The 22,302-nt window shown below is 33.4% G+C and overlaps 2 protein-coding genes across 2 annotated transcripts in view; one reads left to right on the forward strand and one right to left on the reverse strand.

Moving 5' to 3' along the window:
• The first annotated feature begins 430 nt into the window (after positions 1-430).
• On the forward strand, positions 431-13,441 carry LOC134246358 (protein IWS1 homolog). The gene is made up of 16 exons (XM_062728710.1): positions 431-577; positions 3,493-3,554; positions 3,683-4,676; positions 5,058-5,094; positions 5,382-5,433; positions 5,734-5,791; positions 6,133-6,247; positions 7,100-7,250; positions 8,032-8,114; positions 8,363-8,414; positions 8,610-8,687; positions 8,785-8,902; positions 10,598-10,706; positions 11,349-11,405; positions 11,708-11,822; positions 12,622-13,441. The coding sequence occupies exons 1-16, from the start codon at positions 556-558 to the stop codon at positions 12,745-12,747; spliced, it is 2,229 nt and encodes a 742-aa protein (XP_062584694.1). The 5' UTR covers positions 431-555; the 3' UTR covers positions 12,748-13,441.
• Positions 13,442-13,540: 99 nt separating this feature from the next.
• LOC134246357 (A disintegrin and metalloproteinase with thrombospondin motifs 18-like) overlaps positions 13,541-22,302 on the reverse strand; it is a 31,342-nt gene continuing 22,580 nt past the window's right edge. Inside the window, exons 15-23 of the mRNA XM_062728709.1 lie at positions 22,230-22,299; positions 21,611-21,746; positions 19,856-20,034; positions 18,188-18,305; positions 17,849-17,938; positions 17,242-17,411; positions 17,067-17,130; positions 16,887-16,970; positions 13,541-13,743 (exon numbers count right to left, since the gene is read on the reverse strand). Of these exons, the coding sequence (XP_062584693.1) occupies positions 13,589-13,743; positions 16,887-16,970; positions 17,067-17,130; positions 17,242-17,411; positions 17,849-17,938; positions 18,188-18,305; positions 19,856-20,034; positions 21,611-21,746; positions 22,230-22,299 (1,066 nt within the window). The 3' untranslated portion in view covers positions 13,541-13,588. The remainder of the gene's footprint in view (positions 13,744-16,886; positions 16,971-17,066; positions 17,131-17,241; positions 17,412-17,848; positions 17,939-18,187; positions 18,306-19,855; positions 20,035-21,610; positions 21,747-22,229; positions 22,300-22,302) is intronic.

Consider the following 22,302-nt stretch of genomic DNA (forward strand, 5'->3'; position numbering starts at 1 on the left):
TTTCCATTTTTCTCTGGGGTACATGTAACTCTTTGAAAATTTAAGTGGGTTAATTTGTTGATAATTTAATCAGAATGTAAATTTCGCCAAGGAAACGTTCAGGAGAAATTTAAATTGCGGAAAATTTACCATGTTTGCAAAACTTTCTCGGGAGGGTCCCGATCCATTGAAATATGGACACATGTTCCATATCATCCCCCTCCTTTTCTAGAGTTTCTGGACCCATCACTGTGAGCTAAAAAGTTATTATAGGACTTTTAATTTTTTATGCAGTTCCGACGAGCTTATCAGAAATATTTTTTGAAAAAAAAAAATGTTACCCAGGAGAATAGTCCATTTTCGAGTTATCAATCTACAATATTGTATAATGCATATATACGGAACTGAAGACCGTTTTTGGACCGACGTTTATCCACTTCCTAAAATTTCACCGCAAGGTGTCGCTAAAAATCATTTTCCTGTTTAGTAAAAATGGATTTTATAAAACATGTTCGTGTTTTTCATCCAAAGCCAGAATAGATAATAGAAGAAAGCCTTTTTATTCATCTTTCAGTAATGGATATAGACGATTCACCACGTAAGTATATGAAAATGTGTGCACTATAAATCAAATCCAATATTGTATGCGTTCATTGCGTTGCTATTCTTTATGATTATGATATCCTTATCGTACAGTTACAGGTGTCTTTTAATAATCCTTAAAGTACCTCTTCCCCAACTGAATGTACTCATTAATTTAATAGTAATTACCACCAAACATTTTGGAGGAAACAGATATACACGTAGATCTATATAATTAATCTTGCTGATCATATCATGTCTATATCCTGGCGTATTGTATTTTCGACCTATTTAGATGTTATTTATTAATTTATTGTAAACTTTACAGAATCTGAAAAAATAACAAAAGATATGTATGTATAAATAAAATGATATAACCCAAATTCCAGTTTTGTGTTTATTTTATTTATATGCCATAATATTGGTAGTGTGCATTTTCAACTACAAAAATATTAGCGTCTTGTGTTATCGACCTAAATATAGTATCAATTATCAGTATTGGCTATAAATACATTGGATATTCCAAAAAATAAAAATCCACAATGTTCATAATACTTTCAAAAAAAACATTGAACAAGTTGCATATTTTTTGAACATTTATTCGTTGGTTGAACCCAATCAGTAGCAATTTGCATTTCCCCAAAAAATCAATGAAATTACGTTGCATTTTTCAGTAAAAATCTGTAAGAAAGTGCTCATATTTAAGGATGAAAAAAAAATTGTTTGATCCACCCATTCATTTCAATATTCATGTGTCTCTTTGACAGAGATCTTAATTTTCTTTCGGAAAAATGTCATTAAAAAATCTTCATAATTAACCGATTACGACTTTAATTAATCACAGATAAAATGTGCATTAGTAAAAGACTAGAATTTTCATCGGACTAAAACCATCGGGGGAATTCATTGAATCAATTATTTTGGATATTTTCACCACAGTTGTGCTTTAAAATTTTTCAAGTGTACCAACCGAAAATAATGTTTATTAGTGCACGGGAAGCAATGGAAAATATATAAATTATACAATACATTGAATGCATATAAGACGATAATTACTTACTTACATTGCAAACGTAAATACAGATATTCACTTAATTTTGTCAACAATATTGAAACCCAACAAAAATGTGTAAATTAAAATTTTTACATTAATTGTAAAAGGTCAACAATCGGTCATTGATATCCCAAGCCACAGTCTCAACAATTTGGTCTAAGATACAATAATTATCACTATTCATTACTTTAGAAGAAAATTGAAGTCCACAATGTTCATAATACTTTCAACTCAAATCAATACAGACTTCAACTTTGAACTTCACTTATTTGACAATCTACAATTTGGAGTTCGATATTTGGCATTACATTGTACTTTCAGCATAATGATTGTTCAAATTATTCAATTGTCACTACTGTAAACAATGTCATGCCCCAGAAATCTTGCGAGATTTAAAGCTTTTTCGACTCCCCCACATAAAGAACAGAAGTAAAGTAGACAACTGCGATGTACTCGCAATATTACATGTATTAACATCAGAAACCATATATGCGCACCCAATTTTCAAGACAACTCGACTCATATGATATGTTTGATGTCACTTTTCAGTTAGATTTTAAAATATGGGGGCAATAAGTAAATACTTTTATTAGTCTAAATGGAAAATATATAAATTATTTATTAAATTCATTGAATGTCATATAAGAATTAGAATTACCGGTAAAAGGTTGATAAAATATTCATTAATTTTGTCATCAATATTGATGTAGAAAATTTGCAACTTTTTACATTAATTGTAAATCATTTCAATATCCTCAAAAATTAAAATAAATACAACATGTCAGCAACCATTAAATCAGCAATAACATTTGCAAATACCAAAGAAGAAGATAGCTGTGTTCATGCTAATACAGTTTGTGAATTTATTTGATGTTTAATTTGTTTTATTCTGTTGGGTTTTGTGAGATGAAATATGTCATGGTCTGGAGCAGGAGCATTGTGTTGTTGTGTTGCTCTATTTTGACATTACATTAAAAAAAATCATTCTTGGTTAAGAATGATCATTCTACTGCCTCAAACACCAGTGAAATGGTCAATCAGAATATTTTTTACAAAACAGCTGCATTAGAATGCAGTCTATACGAAAGTCACCGGACTGTCGGTTTTTACCGGTAAAATTTAGGTCGGGTCGGTAAAAAATTTCAGTATACAGGACCAAATGTCCGGTATAAAATAAAGCCAAATAAATCTAAATTAAGAGGTCATGTTCCAATTCCCCACAAATATCCTTTATTTGACCAATTTAGCAGTAATACCTGATTAATTTTTATGTATTACAACCCTGTCATGATCGTTTTTATTCTAATTCGAATTTCCTCTGTCAAGGGTTAGAGATCTTTAGATAGCCCAAATGTAGATTTTGTTGGGAAAATATTTAGATAGCTCATACGTAGATTCAGTAGGGAATTTGTTTTCAAATGATTATTGAACTTGAGTAACCATATAATGAGTTGTTTCTGGAAAAATAAATATGCATTGAAAGTCCATATTAAATTTAAGATTATATTTGATACAGTGTATGTTGTCGAAGTCAAATATGAAGGGAAAAATGCATACCATTGTATAAATAGATACCTTTTACAAAGGAAAATTATAAATAGGTAACTTGTCCATTTCACTCTGAATTTATTTAAGGTTAAATTTCACAGTGAGAATTGACCTCATCCCACCCACCTCAATCTCAGTATCATAATGATGTATGGATTTAAAGGGGAAAAAAAGTCGGTCTGGTAAAAAATTGCTTGGTCTGATAAAAATTTTATTTTTACCAGACATTTTGTCCTGTAAAAAATTTTAACTTTCGCGTAGAATGAGAATGTGTATTGAATTATATTTTCTGTACTTAACTGTAATGTATTAACATTTTACTTACACAGGTAGTGGAGGCAGTACTCCTGTTATGGATGAACCAACCTACCACGAGGAGGAATCTCAGCAGGTTTGCTTATTATTATTTTTTTTAGGAAATGTTGCAAAATTGTGTTGAAGTAAAATTAAATAAGTGTAAGTATAGTGAAAATAAAGAAATTTAATGCCTCAAATCTTTACTGTGACACATACTTTTAGGAGATGGACATAAACAAAGCAGAAAGTGACAATGAGGGGGATGGTGAAATTAAATCTCCCAGAAATAGAGACTCTAATATGGACGATGATTATGTAAGTGATGGTGGAGAGGTGGAACGAGAGGAAGTGGAGAGGGACATGGCAGATGACGACGAGGGGCCAGCATCTCCAGAAAGTGGACCAATGTCTCCTGAAGGGTCAAATCCAGCCTCTCCAGCAGACCCACAGTCTCCCATGGATGGACCTAGGTCACCAGGCTGTCCAGAGCAGGATGAAGGACCTGCATCACCAGCTGGAAGTTATGAGGGACCACTATCCCCGCCAGGCAGCGGGAGTCCACCTGGATCCCCAGAAGAAGGTCCTCTGTCTCCTCCTCCCTCACCCGCTTCTCCTGGGGCCCAAGGACCAGCCTCACCAGATGGCAGTGGTCCTGCTTCTCCGGATGAACCAAGGTCTCCTGGATCTCCCGGGTCCAATAGAAGTAGAAGCAGATCTCCCACTCAAAGTCAAAATGGCTCTCCTAGAAGCAGAAGTAATTCACCAGATCACAGTCAAAGGAGTTCTAGAAGTAGGTCTGGTTCACCAGTCAGAAGTCAGTCAGGATCTCCAGCAAGGAGTCGCTCAGGTTCTCCTAGAAGCAGGTCTGGATCACCAGTGCGGAGTAGGTCAGGTTCACCAAGAAGCAGATCAGGTTCACCAAGAAGTAGGTCAGGTTCACCAAGAAGTAGGTCAGGTTCACCTAGAAGCAGATCAGGTTCACCAAGAAGCAGATCAGGTTCACCGAGAAGTAGGTCAGGTTCACCAAAAAGCAGATCAGGTTCACCGAGAAGTAGGTCAGGTTCACCAAGAAGTAGGTCAGGCTCACCAAGAAGTAGGTCGGGTTCAAGATCTAGATCAAGAAGTCGATCTGGCTCTAGGAGTCGCTCTGCATCCCCAAGAAGCAGATCAGCATCACCAGTAGCTGGAAGTGATGAAGAAAAAGAGAAAGAAAAAGGTTAGTACATCAGGTTTAATTCTTCAAGAAAAAAATTTCTATGGTTAAGATCCGATTTTGGATTCCTTTTTTTTGAGGGCCGACACAAATGTCATAAAAAATGTTCAGTTACCAAATTGATAGATACAAAGCAGAAACTTATCTGTATTTTGAATTTATCTTTATGTAAATTGTTGTAAGCATTACATTGAAAGGAAAGTCTGAACCTCCATATGTTGTCATGTTCTTAAATATATTTATCGACAACTCTTTCATATGGTTTTTAATGAAAAAATAAGACCCACAGTTGGCCTTATTGAACTTGTTATACAACCAAAATGTATGTTAATCAAAATTGAAGAAAAGCAAATTCACTGACATTGAAATATGATTTGATTGCAGCACCAGGCAGTGATGATGAAAATGACACAGATAAAGAGTAAGTTGAATTTCTAAACACAATTCTTTATATATTGTAAAAAAAAATGATTGAATATGTTAACTTTTCTGATCAGAAGGTTTCCAGCTTATTAATTTTGAAATGAACATGTATATAAATCATCAAATGTTAAAAGAAAATAGTAACAACAAAGGATATTCCTTAAAAGTTAATCATGATACTTTACATTTTTTGGAGGGGGGGTTACCTTTGAATTTTTTTCAACCCTAAATGTGGTGGGTTAAATAATGTGATTTGCTTAATTTTGAATTTTCCGTTTATTTCAGTGAGTTAATCGCAGACATTTTTGGCTCCAGTGATGAGGATGAGGAGTTTGAGGTGTGTACTGAAAGTCACATTTTGTTCATAAAAACTTTGTTTTCACATAATATTGCAAGATGGTTTTTTTTCCCAAAAAAAAAACAAACAAAAAAAAAACTTCTTTCCCATTATTTTCTTTAATATAGATTATATATTTGTTAACAAATTACCATAATGCAATAAAATTTGTTTCACTAGTAAATAATAAAGTGACATGAAAATTTTGTGATTTACTGAAATGTTCATTGAAGTTTTAATCCACGAATTTAGGTATCTTTAAGTTTTAAGAAACATTAATCATGCATCTGTTTTTCAAAGGGTTTTGAAGAAGCTGATGTGGAAGCAGCAAAGAAGAAAAAAGAGAAGAAGAAGGGAAGTAAGTGAAGTGGACTCACTGTACAAGTCTCGGTTTTTCCTTTGAAATACTGTAAATCAACTTATTAGCTTGCAAGAAATATCCCAAGATTTCAGGACTTATTTTAACTCAGTTGAGCATTGAGGCCCATGGGGGACTTTTTGTTGATTTTTTTCTTTCTTATTTATAAGTTATTTTTTTTTTTTTTTTTTTTTTTTTACAATTTTAACTCCATTCTTTGACTTTTGTCAATCACTCTGAGGGGACCTTGCGGACTGATCAATATTTTGAGTTTTCAAAGATAGAGCTATGAAATACCAAGTAAATCTAAATGCTAATGAATGAGTTATATTAATTTGCAGAGGAGTCCAAGGCTATCGTGTCTGATGACGAGGAGGGGGGAGGAGTCACGGGGGTGGTGGAGGAGCCCCAGGGGGTACTACCAGATGTGTCCTCAGATGAAGAGGAGGTCAACAAGTTAGTATTCCCAGTACCTCCCACACTCCAAACGGGTCATCTTAGTCAATCAGATGACAAGGCCCAGGGATCATAACAAATTTTAAGCTTAAGACAAAATCTGTATTTGATGATAAAATGTTGTAGAAGTCAAGCGACCAAAATTAAAATATTTTGCAACATTGCTTCTCAGAAGTGTTGTTATCTGAAAATTTCGAAATAAATTCCCTAATTCATGAATATTTTATAGGCGATTGAAAATTTGACTTAAGTCTAAGTTTGTTTCATGATTCTAGGGTCAGGTCCCAGGATCATGAAACAGATGCAGACTTAAGTCAAATTTTCAGTAAATGAAAGAATGTTTATTAATTATCAGATTAATCTTTTAATTTGGAAATGACAGCACTTTTGTGAATCAATATTGAAACATATTTTGATTATTGATTTGCTTGACTTCTACAACCTTTAGTACAACATGAAAATTTTATTCTTAAGCCTAAGATGTTTCATGATCCTAAGACCAGTTTTTATTCCAAGTTTGTCTGTCCTAATTAAATTTTGGAATTTAATATATTTTCTCATCTTAAAATTTTTGTTCAGAACTATTAGGGCCAATTTATCTTAATTCACTATGCTTTAGAGATGGAGATTGTTTAAATATTTTTACTTCAAGACAGTTCCAAATTGTATATGCTGTTTTCAGAAATGAGGGTTTTTTTGTTTTTATCCTTTCATTAAGAGTTCAAAGTGGGACAGACTTTAGCCAAATTTATTTTAAATTTGAAAGTACAGCTGTATACTTCAATACATTAATTTTTTCTGATCATACTTCTTATGCATTGGATGTCTAATGATGACCATCGTTGTTTTCAGAAATGACATAGTGTCAGATTTTGATTTAATGTTGATGAGGAAAAAAGAAGAAATGAGAAAAAGAAAGAAACGTCGGCGGGATGTGGACATCATAAACGACAATGATGACCTTATTGCTGACATGATTGTCAAAATGAAGGAAGCTGCAGAGGTGATTAAAATATCAGTTAATTAGTAACTAAGTTGTTAGTAAATAGAGTTACAGTAATCTTGTTTTTAATGAATACACTCTTTAGAATGAAGTGATTTTTATTCCCGTGTACAGTAAAACACACGTATAGATAGCACACTTATTATAATGAATTGATGCTTATATCAAAGGGATTTTCATTTCCTATGGGTTTTAAACATATTGTAAAGCTAATGAATATAACAAATTACATTTATAATGAAACATAATTGTCTGTCCCTGGAATGTCATTATAAGCATGTTTTTTTACTGTATTTTTTTTATTTACATATCAGATAATTACAAATTACTGTAGACGTACTTTTTTCCACGGGGTCATAATTCCGCGGAATCTCAATATCTGTTTAATCCGCGAGTAGAAAATTACGCGGATTTTTTAGATTGTCACTATATGCCTTACATTTATAATAAGTACACTTGGACAAATTTCCGCGGAATATTTGTGACCGCGCACATAGCGTAAATTAATACCACGTGGAAAAATGTACTTCTACAGTATATGTTTCTAAAATATCAAAATTTTTGTCTGTCTCACTAAATTCTAAGCAGGTTTTACTGTGTTTACTTAGAAGTTCATAATCATTAGAGCTCAAGTAATGCATTGTTATAAGCTTATGTACATGTAAGAAATAAGAATGGCTGTCCATAGATTAGTTTGTTATATTTCCAACATTTTTGTCAAATGAACATGTACTTTTTTGTTATTTTGAATGTTAGAATTACCATTGGCCGACTATTTCAGGATGATCGTGAACTCAACATGCAGAAGAAACCAGCCATTACTAAACTGAAGATGTTAAGTCATGTCGTATCTCAACTGAAGAAGTAAGTGGAACTTATGTTAAGTTTTTAAAGAAAAATTTTCCACTTTTGTTATTAGTTTTTAAAGAAAATTATCGACCAATTTTACCATGCAGCTTCAACCACTTGATGAAAGCTATAAATTTCTTAACTTTTTATGTAATACGGAGATCAACATTTTTCAGTATACACATAATAGTGATCAAAGAGTCATCTACCAAAAAGCTAGACTCACATTTCTTTAAACAATAAAATTTTTGTTATCATTACAGAGCTGATCTTCACTCGGCCTTTCTGGACTGTGGGGTGCTCAGTGCTATGACGGTGAGCATGGTTGTCTTCATTATCTAGAGGAGCATTATACTCTTTTTCATCAGAGTTAAAGGCTTCACCGTATCTGACCATTAGTGTGGCTCCAGAATCTTTTTAACACATTTTAAAATATGTAAATAATTATGTTTATTTATGATAGTTAGTAATGAAAAGGTAAATCAATGCTGACAATATTTTACATTTCAGGAATGGCTGGCTCCTCTACCAGACAAAAGTCTGCCCCATTTACAGATCCGAGAAAAATTTCTACGCATCCTACAAGAGGTGATTTTATTTTATGAAAATAATTTGCATTTTAAATAAAAAGTAGAGTTGTATTTAGAAAGATTTTGACAAGATCTTACCGATTTTTTTTTCACAGTTTCCTGCCATCAGTCAAGAAGGACTGAAGGGAAGTGGCATTGGTAAGGCCATTATGTATCTGTATAAACATCCAAAGGAGACCAAAGAAAACAAGGAGAGGGCTGGCAAACTCATCAGTAAGTCAAGCATGTAACAGTAAAAACAATCTAATCAGACATCCATGGGGAGACAATTTGTTGTCAGAATAGAAAGGGTGTCAAATTACATAGTAGAGAAACTAGTGAAGGGTCAGAACTTACAGTGAAATCTCTGAATTGGATTGCACAGGTGTTTGATTGTACAGTTTTCAGAGTATTTAGTAATGGCACTATTACATGTCTAAAGATAGTAGTGAACACCTAAATGATAAAACTGATTTATTATGCAAAAATAAAACTAAATTAGTGTAAAGGGAAAACGATATTGTTTAGTACATTTGTATTTATGAATAAAGAATAAATCAGAAACCTGTCTCATTTTGGTGACCTAGCTGCAAGCATGGGCTGTTTCATGTCATCTAGCTTTAGTTGGATTCAAACCTCAATGTGGGACATAGTCTTGTTTACATTTTAAGAAAAGAAATATTTTGATTTTAAATTTTTTCATGCATCCTTGATTGAGGCCTCATGGCAAGGCTAAATTGGCTATAAAATTGCAATTTCATTAATCTTTGAAGGTGTTCTTTACAGAATTATATATAAACTTAAAAATTTAAGGATACTTTATGATCTTAAAAAGATGAATTTGTTTTACGGGATTATGAAACTGACATATCCTCAGTTGACCAAGATTCATACCAGAGTTTGATCCAAGTTCATTGTTTATTAAAAATTCCTTGTATCTTAATAACTTCCAAGAGACAAAGTTCATATAACGTGATAATGAAATCTATACATGTATGTAACACCTTTACTTGAAGGAGTTGATTGAAAACTAAATGGATAAAACAAGCATTGTTCATACATATACTTCACCATATATGTACATATTTGTTTGAATAGTTTGAATGATCTACATATGAAATATGGGATAAAAACACATTTTCTTGAATATAGTGGCATTAGCATGATTAGGGCATCTATATTAGAATGGCTAAGAAAGTTAAACAGAGATCAAAATAACTTATCAAAGATAGCTTACCCATATATCCCAGATAATGTTTATGCAAAGAAATCACATGATTTATAAAAGACAAAAAATTGAACCATCGGGAAAAATCTCTTGGAATAGAATATTTGATTTGAGCAATGATGAATGGGAGATAATCTATTTACTTCCATTCAAAAGTACAAAAAACACCAAACTTCAGTGGTTCCAATTTAGAATAAACCATAAAATTCGACAAATTCCTTCCTACACAAAATTAATAAAACTGATGATAAAAAATGTACCTTCTGTAAAAAAGAAACTGAAACCATAGAACATTTGTTGTGGGAATGTGAACATGTTCAGTCTCTTTTAATTTTGCAAACTACTGTTTCAATAAAATTCACACCTCTATAACCTTTTCAAAAAAAGAATTTTTAGAAGAAAACTGATAAACTTAAAAATATTATTGCCTTACAAATAAAACATTATATCTATCTGTACAAATGTACAAACAAAAATAAGGTGGTTTGATATCCTCTATTAAGACAATGTATGATTTACAAAAATATATATCTTATAAAAATAATGAAAAAGGATCCTTTGATGAAAGCTGGAGACCATTAACTGATTTATTTTCTTAATCATCTCTCTCTCTCTCTCTCCTTTTCTCTAAAAATTAAAAAAAAAAAAAAAAAAAAAAAATATATATGTACATATATTACAAAACGATATTCTCATTTCAGATGAATGGTCCAGACCCATCTTTAATCTGACTTCTAACTTCAAGATGCTGTCCAAACAGGAAAGAGAAGAGAGAGATTATGAGCAGCTGCCAAAGAAAAGAAGAGTCAGGTAGAAGAGAGGAAATAATCAGTCATATTTAAATACAACAAAACTACAGACTAGAGAGTTCATGCAAGTGCATGATGTTCAACAATTATATTTGTTTTTGGCTCTTTAGCTATCTGGCTGTCTGACTGCAAGCCATTTTTCAAAATCTCTATCTTCTTATCTTCAATATAAATAAAATTTGGCAAACAAGTACATGTAGATTTCACCAGCATACATTATTCTGTGTTTTTTATTCAATTTTGACCCACAAGGTTTACATGTAGTTGCATAAAAACAGAAAATGCTGTGAAATTATAAACACTACTTTGCCTGCAGTTGTGATCTCATTTCAATAAAACTTGGTACATAATTAGTGCAAAAAATTAACGACAGACTTAGAGAATTTTGGCTCATACTAGTATGTTAGAAAACAGTCTTGGCTGTAATTCAGTGTCATGTCCACTCATTCCCAAAACTGGGGGGGGGGATGTCACTACACAATTTTCTACTTCAAAGTTTTCATTTCAATGATATTTATCCCTGTTCAAATCAGTATTAAAAGGACATGTATAAAGTTCTCCTAGTATGTATATAATAGAAAAGTAATTGATGATAAGGATTACTAATTAGGATTACTAATTAAGCTTACTTGTTGGTTTGCAGTGCAGAGGGAATGACTCCCAGGAGAGACATTGACAAAGCTTTAGTAGGAGAAGACAAGTAAGTGTTAATTGATTAAATAAAAAATCATGGACTTTGATATCTCAAACATCTTATCTCAAATGTCATGGATCTGTTTGTCATGAGCTGAAAGTTCCAACCAATTCTCATTGAATTTTATCCTTAGTATCTCAAATCCTAAGATATACAAAAAAATTTCTAATTCCTGTCGAATTTTAGATAACAAGATTTGACTTTCTTATGAACTTGGAAATTGTTTTAATGGTAGAGATGCACTATGAAATGATATGTAATCAGGAAAATTTGAAGATAAAAATTTCAATGTGATTTGTGTTTTACAGACAGCTAAGACCAGGTGATAAGGGTTGGATAAACAGAGCTAGAGTACCTATGCCCTCGCACAAAGACTACGTTGTACGTCCCAAATGGGCAGTAGAGGAAGGAATGCAAGGAAAGGTAACAAGGACAGCATTATTTCGTCACTTGTGAAATCCAGTAAAATTATGTGAACATAAGAATTTTCTAAGGAACCTAGATTTAGTTCCTTTTAAAAATACAGCAGTATAATAATTATCTTAAATACAGTGGTGTCTAGTTAATCTGGACACTTCACCTACTGGACAAACTTTTCTTTGGGGTGGGGTAGGGTACAAGTCATTATACATAGTATGATTCAATATCCCAGAAAATCTGTTCATGAACACAAGGCAAGGCTATATAATATACCGGGTATATCATTTACTGTAATTTAAGGGAATCTCAAAAAACACATTTTATATACATACATGAATACATAATATTCTCTTTGTGATGCTCTACATTCAAAGTTGACCTACCTTGAACAGCTTTCTTTTTAAGATGTAATGAATTTAGTCAAAAACGTAGTTTAATTTCTCAAACAGTACTGTATTGGCAAATTTAATTGAGGACCAAATTTTTGCTAGTTTGAAAATAACATTTGGCTAAAAATAACCATGTATTCAGTAATTCTCATGAAAAATAAACAGGTATAGCAAGTCATCTTCATAAAAGACTTGAACAGAGGTTTTAATCTATTAAAAACAATATAGAACCTGTACGTTAATGATATAAAAAGTAAGATTTTGTGTTGTAGTCCTTCAAGGATTAGTGAGGATTGTACATGTATTTGAAACCCTTGGCTTGTGAAGATGGAGTTTTATACATTTTACTTAATAGTATTTTGTGCTTTAAAGTATAGATATGGTTTATAAACTTTTTATTATTACTTTTTCAGAGCTCTGGCAAGAAAGCCCCATCAAGGTATGATAAGCATGTTAGAGCATTCGCAGAAAAGAAGAAGTTCAGTAAGGCTCAGAGGGCAGTTACTATCAGTATAGAGGGCAGAAATATGGCCCTCTGAAGCGCCAGATGTTGGGCACTAACAAGTCTCTAGAGTTGTGAAGTTAGTAAACGTATCAGACAGAATATTTTGGTTGGACTCTCATAGGAAAAAATATGAATACTGAGTATGTGAGAACAGCCATTTTGAAATTACGAATTTTGAAATGAATGAGAAAAAACAAGTGTGTTTTCCTGAAAGGAATAAAAGATATTCATCATAATTCATGGGTGTGTAACTGAACGCTATCAGCCATTGCATAGGTATCATACATGTTGTGAGGAACTGTTTTAAGGACATAGTCGGTGCGGAGACGGATAATCACATGATGCTCGCTGTTAAGACATGGAATGCATGTGTTTATTACCGGTACTCTTCATCTGTGAATCAGGAGCATTTTATTTCTTTATGGCATCTTCTTAAAATGCTTGAAATATTTTGAAAGGTTTTGGATTTACAGACAGAGAATATTTTCCAGGCATTGTGTACATGTACTACATCATATTTTATAATTCACAATTTTGTACAAACTTTATATCTTTTAAAGGTATGAAAAAAGACATTCTGTATCTGATTTTCAGCTTAAATTAGCTCCATTTATGTCCATTCTCATGATTTCATATTAAAAGATTGTTGATACAGATACAGTTTTAAATGGAAGTGCTGTTTTTTCCCCATTCCATTAAAAACAGAAATAAAAGTCATTTGTCCTCTTGTTGATGCGTTTAATAATGTGTGAATCAATTGGTATTCATTGGAAGTTGCACATCAAGCTCAATGCATAATAGAGCCTGAATGTGTCTTAAAAAAGAAACAAAAATACTAGAATGGTCTTTAAAAACAAAATAAGGCAACACTTTTGTTACGCATGCTTTGTGCAGTTTATTCCAGTATAACCAGATTCACATTTACAGCTACTTCCGGTCTGATGGGCCTTACACTGACATGTGCAGTTAGACTGGTCAACTGTTGCTCCATTGTAGCAGAAGGTGTTACAGTGACTGGTACAATCAGTTCCTATTAATTGTGAGAAAAATGAGTAGTTAACATAGACACTTCCCTTAAAAGTTTACAGTAAAACTCAGTTAAAACGAAAACACTTATAATGAATTAATGCTTAATTAAATGTTAATTAAAGGATATAAAGAATTATGTTTATTACGAAGCAAAATCGACTGTCTCTGGCACTTCATTATGAGGGGTGATCAAAAAGTTTGAGAACAAATTGAATACTAGTAACTTCCATAAAACAAATAAAATTAGGTTTCAGTGTTCATTATTTTTTAAAGTAGCCCTCTCTGATTTTAATGCATATCTGCCTCTGTTCTGCCCATGCCCGAATCACATGATCCAGACAGTCATGTGACGAGCTCTGAAGCATTCTGTTCATAAACGCTAAAATGTTTTTCCAAATCTTCTATATTTCTTACGATGCAAGTTGATTTTTATAACAAGAACAGCCATTTGTCAGAAATGACCAAATCTTTGAAAGAGGATGGTTGGTAAAAGATTAATATCCTTTCCCAGAAAGACCATGGCGACCATCACAACCCGAGTCCTCTGTCTTAGGAACGTCAATTTTAACCACCTCCCTCCTTTCACTAAAACAATCAATCCAATTTATTATTGAACTTCTGGAAAGTCTATTGTTTTCATAAACCTTGTACAAATTACTATAAGATACTTCAAAGGAATTTCAAAGTTATACGTTAAACTGTACAGCAGTTCGTTTCTCAAGGAAGACTGACAATCATTTTTCATCACAAGTCACCTACATATTGATGTAATTTTCACCACGTGACGTCACTATGTTGGAGAAAATCATTACTTTTCAGCAGAAGTATTTATAGAACATGACTATAGGAGTGTCAAATTTCATTGTGATCTGAATCGTGGTTTTGTAATATTATAGAGATAGTTCGCGAACTTTTTGATCACCCCTTGTATAAGCGTGTTTAATTGTTACAGTACACATTAAGACAGAGGAAGAGGCAGCATCACATTGTATGATGTCAGTCTCAAACAAAAAGGATTTAGATCACTTCATTCCGACTGAATCAATTTTACTTTTATTTTGAACTGCTGTCTTTCAAGCCTTGAAAGTATTGGTCATGATGTTTTTGTTATTGATATAAACTTTACTTACAAAACATTGAAACTGAAGTGTTAATTTTTAAATAACGTATTAACAAGAGGCCCATGGGCCACATCGCATACCTGAGTAAATTGGGTAATGCAGTTCTTGACCAGATTTCCCGTCTTGCTAGTATATCTATCGTGCCCCCTTACCCCCTTCCCTTTCATGATTTTAATACTTTAGAATCTACACTATACCACAGGATGCTTCTACATAAGTTTCAGCTTTCCTGGTGATTTTTGAAAAGAAGATTCATAAGAGATTTGTTCTGTGTATTTCTATGTAAAATTTGGATTCCCTATTGATTTGTGGCCCCGCCCTACCCCCCGGGTTCATGATTTAAACAATTTAATATCTACACTACCCAAGGATGCTTCCACGTAAGATTTAGCTTTCCTGGCCCAGTGGTTCTTGAGAAGAAGATTTTTAAAGATTTGTCCTATATATTTCTATGTAAAACTTGGATTCCCTATTGATTTGTGGCCCCGCCCTACCCCCTGGGTTCATGATTTAAACAATTTAATATCTACACTACCCAAGGATGCTTCCACATAAGATTTAGCTTTCCTGGCCCAGTGGTTCTTGAGAAGAAGATTTTTAAAGAATTGTCCTATATATTTCTATGTAAAACTTGGATTCCCTATTTTGGCCCCGCCCTACCCCTGGGGGTCATGGTTTTGACAATTTAATATCTACACTACCCAAGGATGCTTCCACTAAAATTTAAGCTTTCCTGGCCCAGTGGTTCTTGAGAAGAAGATTTTTAAAGATTTGTTCTATATATTTCTATGTAAAACTTGGATTCCCTATTGTGGCCCCGCCCTACCCCCAGGGGTCATGGTTTTGACAATTTAATATCTACACTACCCAAGGATGCTTCCACATAAGTTTCAGCTTCCCTGGCCCAGTGGTTCTTGAGAAGAAGATTTTTAAAGAATTGTCCTATATATTTCTATGTAAAACTTGGATTCCCTATTGTGGCCCCGCCCTACCCCTGGGGGTCATGATTTTAACAATTTAACATCTACACTACCCAAGGATGCTTCCACATAAGTTTCAGCTTTCCTGGCCCAGTGGTTCTTGAGAAGAAGATTTTTAAAGATTTGTTCTATATATTTCTATGTAAAACTTAAATTCCCTATTTGTGGCCCCGCCCTACCCCCCAGGTTCATGATTTAAACAATTTAATATCTACACTACCCAAGGATGCTTCCACATAAGTTTCAGCTTTTCAGGTCCAGTGGTTCCTGAGAAGAAGATTTTTAAAGATTTGTTCTATATATTTCTATGTAAAACTTGGATTCCCTATTGTGGCCCCGCCCTACCCCCGGGGGTCATGATTTTAACAATTTAACATCTACACTACCCAAGGATGCTTCCACATAAGTTTCAGCTTTCCTGGCCCAGTGGTTCTTGAGAAGAAGATTTTTAAAGATTTGTTCTTTATATTTCTATGTAAAACTTAAATTCCCTATTGTGGCCCCGCCCTACCCCCGGGGGTCATGATTTTAACAATTTAACATCTACACTACCCAAGGATGCTTCCACATAAGTTTAAGCTTTCCTGGCCCAGTGGTTCTTGAGAAGAAGATTTTTAAAGATTTGTTCTTTATATTTCTATGTAAAACTTAAATTCCCTATTGTGGCCCCGCCCTACCCCCGGGGGTCATGATTTTGACAATTTAATATCTACACTACCCAAGGATGCTTCCACATAAGTTTCAGCTTTCCTGGCCCAGTGGTTCTTGAGAAGAAGATTTTTAAATGGCCCCACCCTATTTTTGTCTTTTCTTGATTATCTTCCCTTGTAAGGGGACTTGACCCTTCACTTTAACAATTTAAACTCCCCTTTACCCAAGGATGCTTTGTACCAACTTTGGTTAAAATTGGCCCATTGGTTCTTGAGAAGAAGTTGAAAATGTGAAAAGTTTACAGACGGACGGACGGACGGACAACGGACAAAATGTGATCAGAAAAGCTCACTTGAGCCTTCGGCTCAGATGAGCTAAAAAGATTGACTCACCGTAAAATCCACTTGGACAGTTGCATGAGCAGATATTTGTGTTATATGTTCCACCATTAGCACACCGACCTTGACACGTTTTAACTTGAGAGAAAAATAACCCATTTATTCTTTTCAGGTTTCAAACAAAGAATGCTTATATATTTCAAGACTTGCTGTAATATTTAAGAACAAACTCACCAGATTTTGGGAGAGAATAGGCAAAGTTAATGCCTGTATTGTTGAAATCCTTATTTTGGAAAATCTGAAATTTGAAAAAGTCACCGGGATGTATTTCAAAATGCAATTTTATATTAAAAGGAAGGAAATAAAATAGTTTTCTTTAACTGAAAAATTATATTTAAGATGGGATAACCTTGATAATTGCTGGTTCAGTTATTGGTCCTTTCGTGTATAGATACTGATCATGGAAGAAGTAGTGCCAGTGGGTGCCAGCAAATGTGATAGGGTTGTCTCCTGTCTGAAAGATCCAGCTACTTCCTATCATACTCGCCAGGACCACCGCCCCATCCTTGGTGTAGATTTCTAGGTCAAGGACACAGAGAATCAATGTATTTTAACGGACTCTTAATTCCATTGAGTAGTTAGGAATACTCTAAAGCAGATTTATACATGTACTTCTGGAAAAGATACATTTCTGCAAACCAAATATAAATCTTTTGTGTATTACTTGCGTATAAGGTAATGTTAACATATGTGGATTTACACAGGTCAAAAGCAGATAAGTGAAATGATCATAGTTTTCTTGCATGTATCGTATCCCCTTGCACTTTTTCCTGACGTAACGCGGTCAACAGGGATGGGTCAATCGATTTCAGATGAGGGGGGGGGGGGGGGGGGGGCTTGATCCGAAAATGTTTATTGAATGTAGTACATTTTCATGTAAATGCAGTTATATTTATATCAGTAATTTTTTTTTTTTGAATGAAGTTTTTAAAATTTTGCTCACACAAGAGTCTTACCTAAATAGTTTTGTTTCATCGACATGTAGTCGAACCAGAACTGTATGTTATAGGCCCCAGCAGGAATCTCGGCAATTACTTTCCGGGAACCTGAGAATGACCAACAACATGAAATGGAAAATGGCATCAAGTTTTACATGTACTACATGGAAATATAGTGTGTATCTCTTCCAAAATCTCAAATAAGCAGGGCCAAGATGATAGATGTTGCACCATGGATTTTTCTTTTCTCCTTGTTCTTAGAAATGTACAATCCAGAATTATGAGTAAGCTTTTAGCCACTAATAACCCATTATTTGCACATCGGTCATCTTGTGCTACGAAGATAGCAAAATGTACCTCTAGTAGACAGCTCAGTAAACGTCCCTTCCACGACGTCACATGTCGTCTCGTCGCCATTACAAACACCACACCCGTCAAACGTACCTCCGTTAAATACCCCATCACAACCAAACATCTGAAATTAAATAAGTTATGAAATAAAGAAGAAGTCCCAAATTAGGTATGAATATAAAAAGTAATCAATATAGAGGAGGAAATTTCTAAATATTAATGACATTCAGGGGGAAACAAAACAAAAACAATACGACTTCAGAGATTTCAAATTAAGTCAGCATAAATATTCCATCTTCGCTAGCCAAGGGTTTCTGATACGCTACTCTCCTCATAAACCCTTGAGCGTATCAGAAACCCTTGGCTAGCGAAGATGAAATATTCAATTAAATTTCTTTCTCTTATTTGTCAAACCCTATTGGCATTTTCCACACCTTGTTTATCCATCTTCTTTGTTAAATTCATACTACTTTGCAAATCTTCTGGTAAAAAAAAGCTAAAATTCTATAAAATGGTTAAATACTTAGTATTCCGTTCATCAATGGAATAAACGATGCCATAAATGTCATTATTATATACAGAAAAAATTGCACGCAGTAATCGATTCAAATTGCTCTCCTCACACAAACCAATTTCAGTATTTAACTAGTTATAATAGAATAAATAAATTAAAATAAAGAGCAACGATTCAATAATGTTGCATTAACAATACGACAATTTATGTGTAATTATGCATTTTAAAAAATAATGTTGATTATTTGAAGAAATCTTAAATTGATTTTTAAAAAAATACGCAGGAAATGAGTTTGTGATATTTTCAAATAATTAAAGATTCACGAATTCTCTGTTATTTAATTGTCAATTTCAGTTTCATAGATCTAGACTTAGGCGATAGATGTGACCGTTTGACATTTATTAAGACGCCTACAACGCGTCTATTAAATATTGTAATACAGGTAGTTGTCTAATTATTCATTTTTATTTGAAAATTAAAATACTCGTTTAGTTATGTGCTGTAAATCACGTACTTATTTCAAGAAGATGGGGGAACAAGGCGAGCGAAATTCCTAGAGTGCGACAAACATGAGGTGAAGAATTTGATCTCAACGGTAACAAAGTGTTTTGTATACTTCATCCAACATCTAGTTATAATATTAAATTCCTCCACAATTTGCAAAAAATCTCACAAAGATTGAAATTACTTGCCCATAAAATAGGACATACATATGTATATACCTGAGTGACAAAACGGACCATTTCTTATGCTATGACACAATTTTTCGATATGAGTGTACAGGTCTTTACTCCATTTAATGAAATTTCAACCTAAAGTTTGTGTAAAATAGACATATATTTGGCAAGAATGCTAATCTCGAAGTAAAATAACACGCAGTGTTTTCATTGCCAAGGGTTTGAACCTTATGTTAACTATCTTACTTTTTGTTAATAAAAATATTTTTTGCGTAGAAAGTTTTCCCAAGAAAATTAAAAAATCAGTAAAAAACGGTGGTCTGATATCCCCTTCTGATGATTAAAATTATTTTTGAAAAACTTGAAAAAAAAAAAAAAAAAAAAAAAAAAATTTTGTAAAAAAAAAAACAAAAAAAAAAAAAAAAAAAAACAAACAAAAAAAACAATTATCCAAAATTTGGGAATATAAAGAAGAAATAATACCTGACAGTATCCATCTAAACACCTTGCACTGTAACCTTGCCTTCGAGGCCAGCCATCTCTATCCATCTTGTTCAGAATCCCTGGGCAGGGTGTTCCTTGGGGCATCAAACCGAACCTGGTGAACGTCGGAGTCTTGTACCCCGACACAGGGGCACAGGAAACCTCACACACCCCATGAGCTATAGAGGGAAATATCTTACTCAGAGCAAACATGTCTCCGGGGCAATAAAACTAAGACGAGGCTCACATTTTGACGTCAGTCTCGCTTTTCTCCCTTTTACAAAGTGAATCTACATATGTATTGTGGAAAATTGAGACTGATATCAAACATGCCGGTCTCATATACGTTTTACGTGTACGTGAATAAGAATATTGTAAATGTCGTTAACTAATAATGGAATGAGACATTTATATCATGGACTGTTGTGAACATGGATTTTTAATTCAATTAAAAAATAAAATGTTTTCTTTGGTTGTTATTACGGAAATAAATGTCGCAGCTTTTGCAGAAGAAATAACTTTTTTTTCAATAGCTGCGACGTCAATACCGTACTGACAACAAAAGAAAACATTTATTGTTTATATTTATATCTGTATAAATATGATTAAAAGGTATTTATTGTATTACTGAGACATATATGAACGTCATAGTATATTTCATGATGGAACAGCCACTGATAAAGAAATCTGAACAGCTAGATGATATGCCAAGTGTAGTTCACGGACCAATAAACAACAGTGATTTTCTTTAGAAATAAAGAGAAAAAAATATTCAGTGGATGACATAATTGGAGACAGCTAACAGTATTCAAGCTCAAATGTATATGAAACAATACAAAATGGAACAGAGCGAGCGCAAACCTCTGAAAGAGGTGGGATCAGGTGGCATGGAGGAGTGAGCATCCCCTGCCGATCGATCACTGTGCTTTTAATCATGATATGGAAATATCGAGAAAATTTGTCGACACTTCAGTGTGTATATAATGGCCTAACAAAATTATAGTATTAAAATTCTCAGTCAGCATTTGACTTACAGTATAAAAAATTTTATTTGCTGACAAGGTCATTGTATCGATCATAGAACTTACGAAATGATGACTTGAAACAATTCTTGTTTCATCATGTTTGTCAATAATATAATACCTCATTTTAGAAATTGTTCATACGAAGAGCATGCTCTTGGGTATCGAATCAACTGTAAGATATAAATTCCGTATGCGAATGATGAAGGTATATTATTATCATAAAGTTTGGATGTTAGATTATCATTTACGTCTATTTCAAGTAGTATAAAAAATATATAACAGATGTGTCACAGTGTCAGATTCTTTTATTTCAAGCTCACAGGGATATATTGTTCAGACATAAGAATGGAAATAACCATTGTTGAGAATACCTCGATAAATCGAAATATCGAGTTGAAGGAAACAACAAGTGTTTTATGCTCCTTTCATGAATAAGAATGTGAACAAATTCTGCTTCATATGAATAAAAAATAGGTCTCCTAATAACGGGGCGTAATTGGTACCTATGGGAATTCCAATAGATTGTTGCAAGAGCTCGTCTCACAACCACATTGATATTGCCAATCGAAAACTCAAAATTATACAGTAAACTACAAAATTAAAGAAATCAAGTATTTCTTCTGTTCTCCCTTGTACCTAAGATACATCAAGGTGAGTTTACAATTGAAAATAATGTAGCCAACAGTGGAATTCAAAACCGCATTCTAATTTTTAAAACTGTTGTTTTTACCGTGTGAATTATAGAGACTCCCCGTTGCAGTATACAGGGTGGAATTAATAACGTTGTTTTGCAGCATTCTGGAGCAGGTCTCAGAAGCCCTCTGCTTTATGAGAGTGTCTGTGTTTGAACTGTCACCAGGACAAGGCTAGAAATATATGGACTCAATGAAAATTATTTTAATAAATTAATAAAAACACACTTTTTATTTCTCCAAATCGCTTAACGTTCAAGAACCAACTTTATTATATATTCTATGAAAAATATAAATTTTACACATAGTGTAATTATATATACTATATATTTAATATTTTTTAGTTTTATGGCTTCGATGTTTGACTCTTGCTTAACATTTAAAGTTTAACAAGAGGTTATCAATTATCGCTGTATTAACGTCAATTTATAGTGTCAATACGTGCTATGTTAATCGTCTAGAGGTGGAGGTGGATATTATTAATTTGTTTAAAAGGTCGATGCGATTAGGCAACCCGGGGAGTACAATATTCATCGATCCCAAAGGGCGAGTTGGATATTTAACTTTCTGCTCAAACTGATTTTTTTTACTGTTTTCCATTAGGTTAAATGGACGATCTCTTTTTTTCAAAGCTTTCATACTTTTTTTTTTACTAACCTGAGGATTGCATATCCTAGCTTCGTACCCCTCCGCATCACCACCGTCACAGCCAGGGTAGTTTAGTGGACTA

Source organism: Saccostrea cucullata, unplaced genomic scaffold, assembly GCF_032062105.1.
Source record: "Saccostrea cucullata isolate Sc308-1 unplaced genomic scaffold, CSIRO_AGI_Scuc_v1 ctg22, whole genome shotgun sequence".
In the NCBI taxonomy this organism is placed as follows: Eukaryota; Metazoa; Mollusca; class Bivalvia; order Ostreida; family Ostreidae; genus Saccostrea; species Saccostrea cuccullata.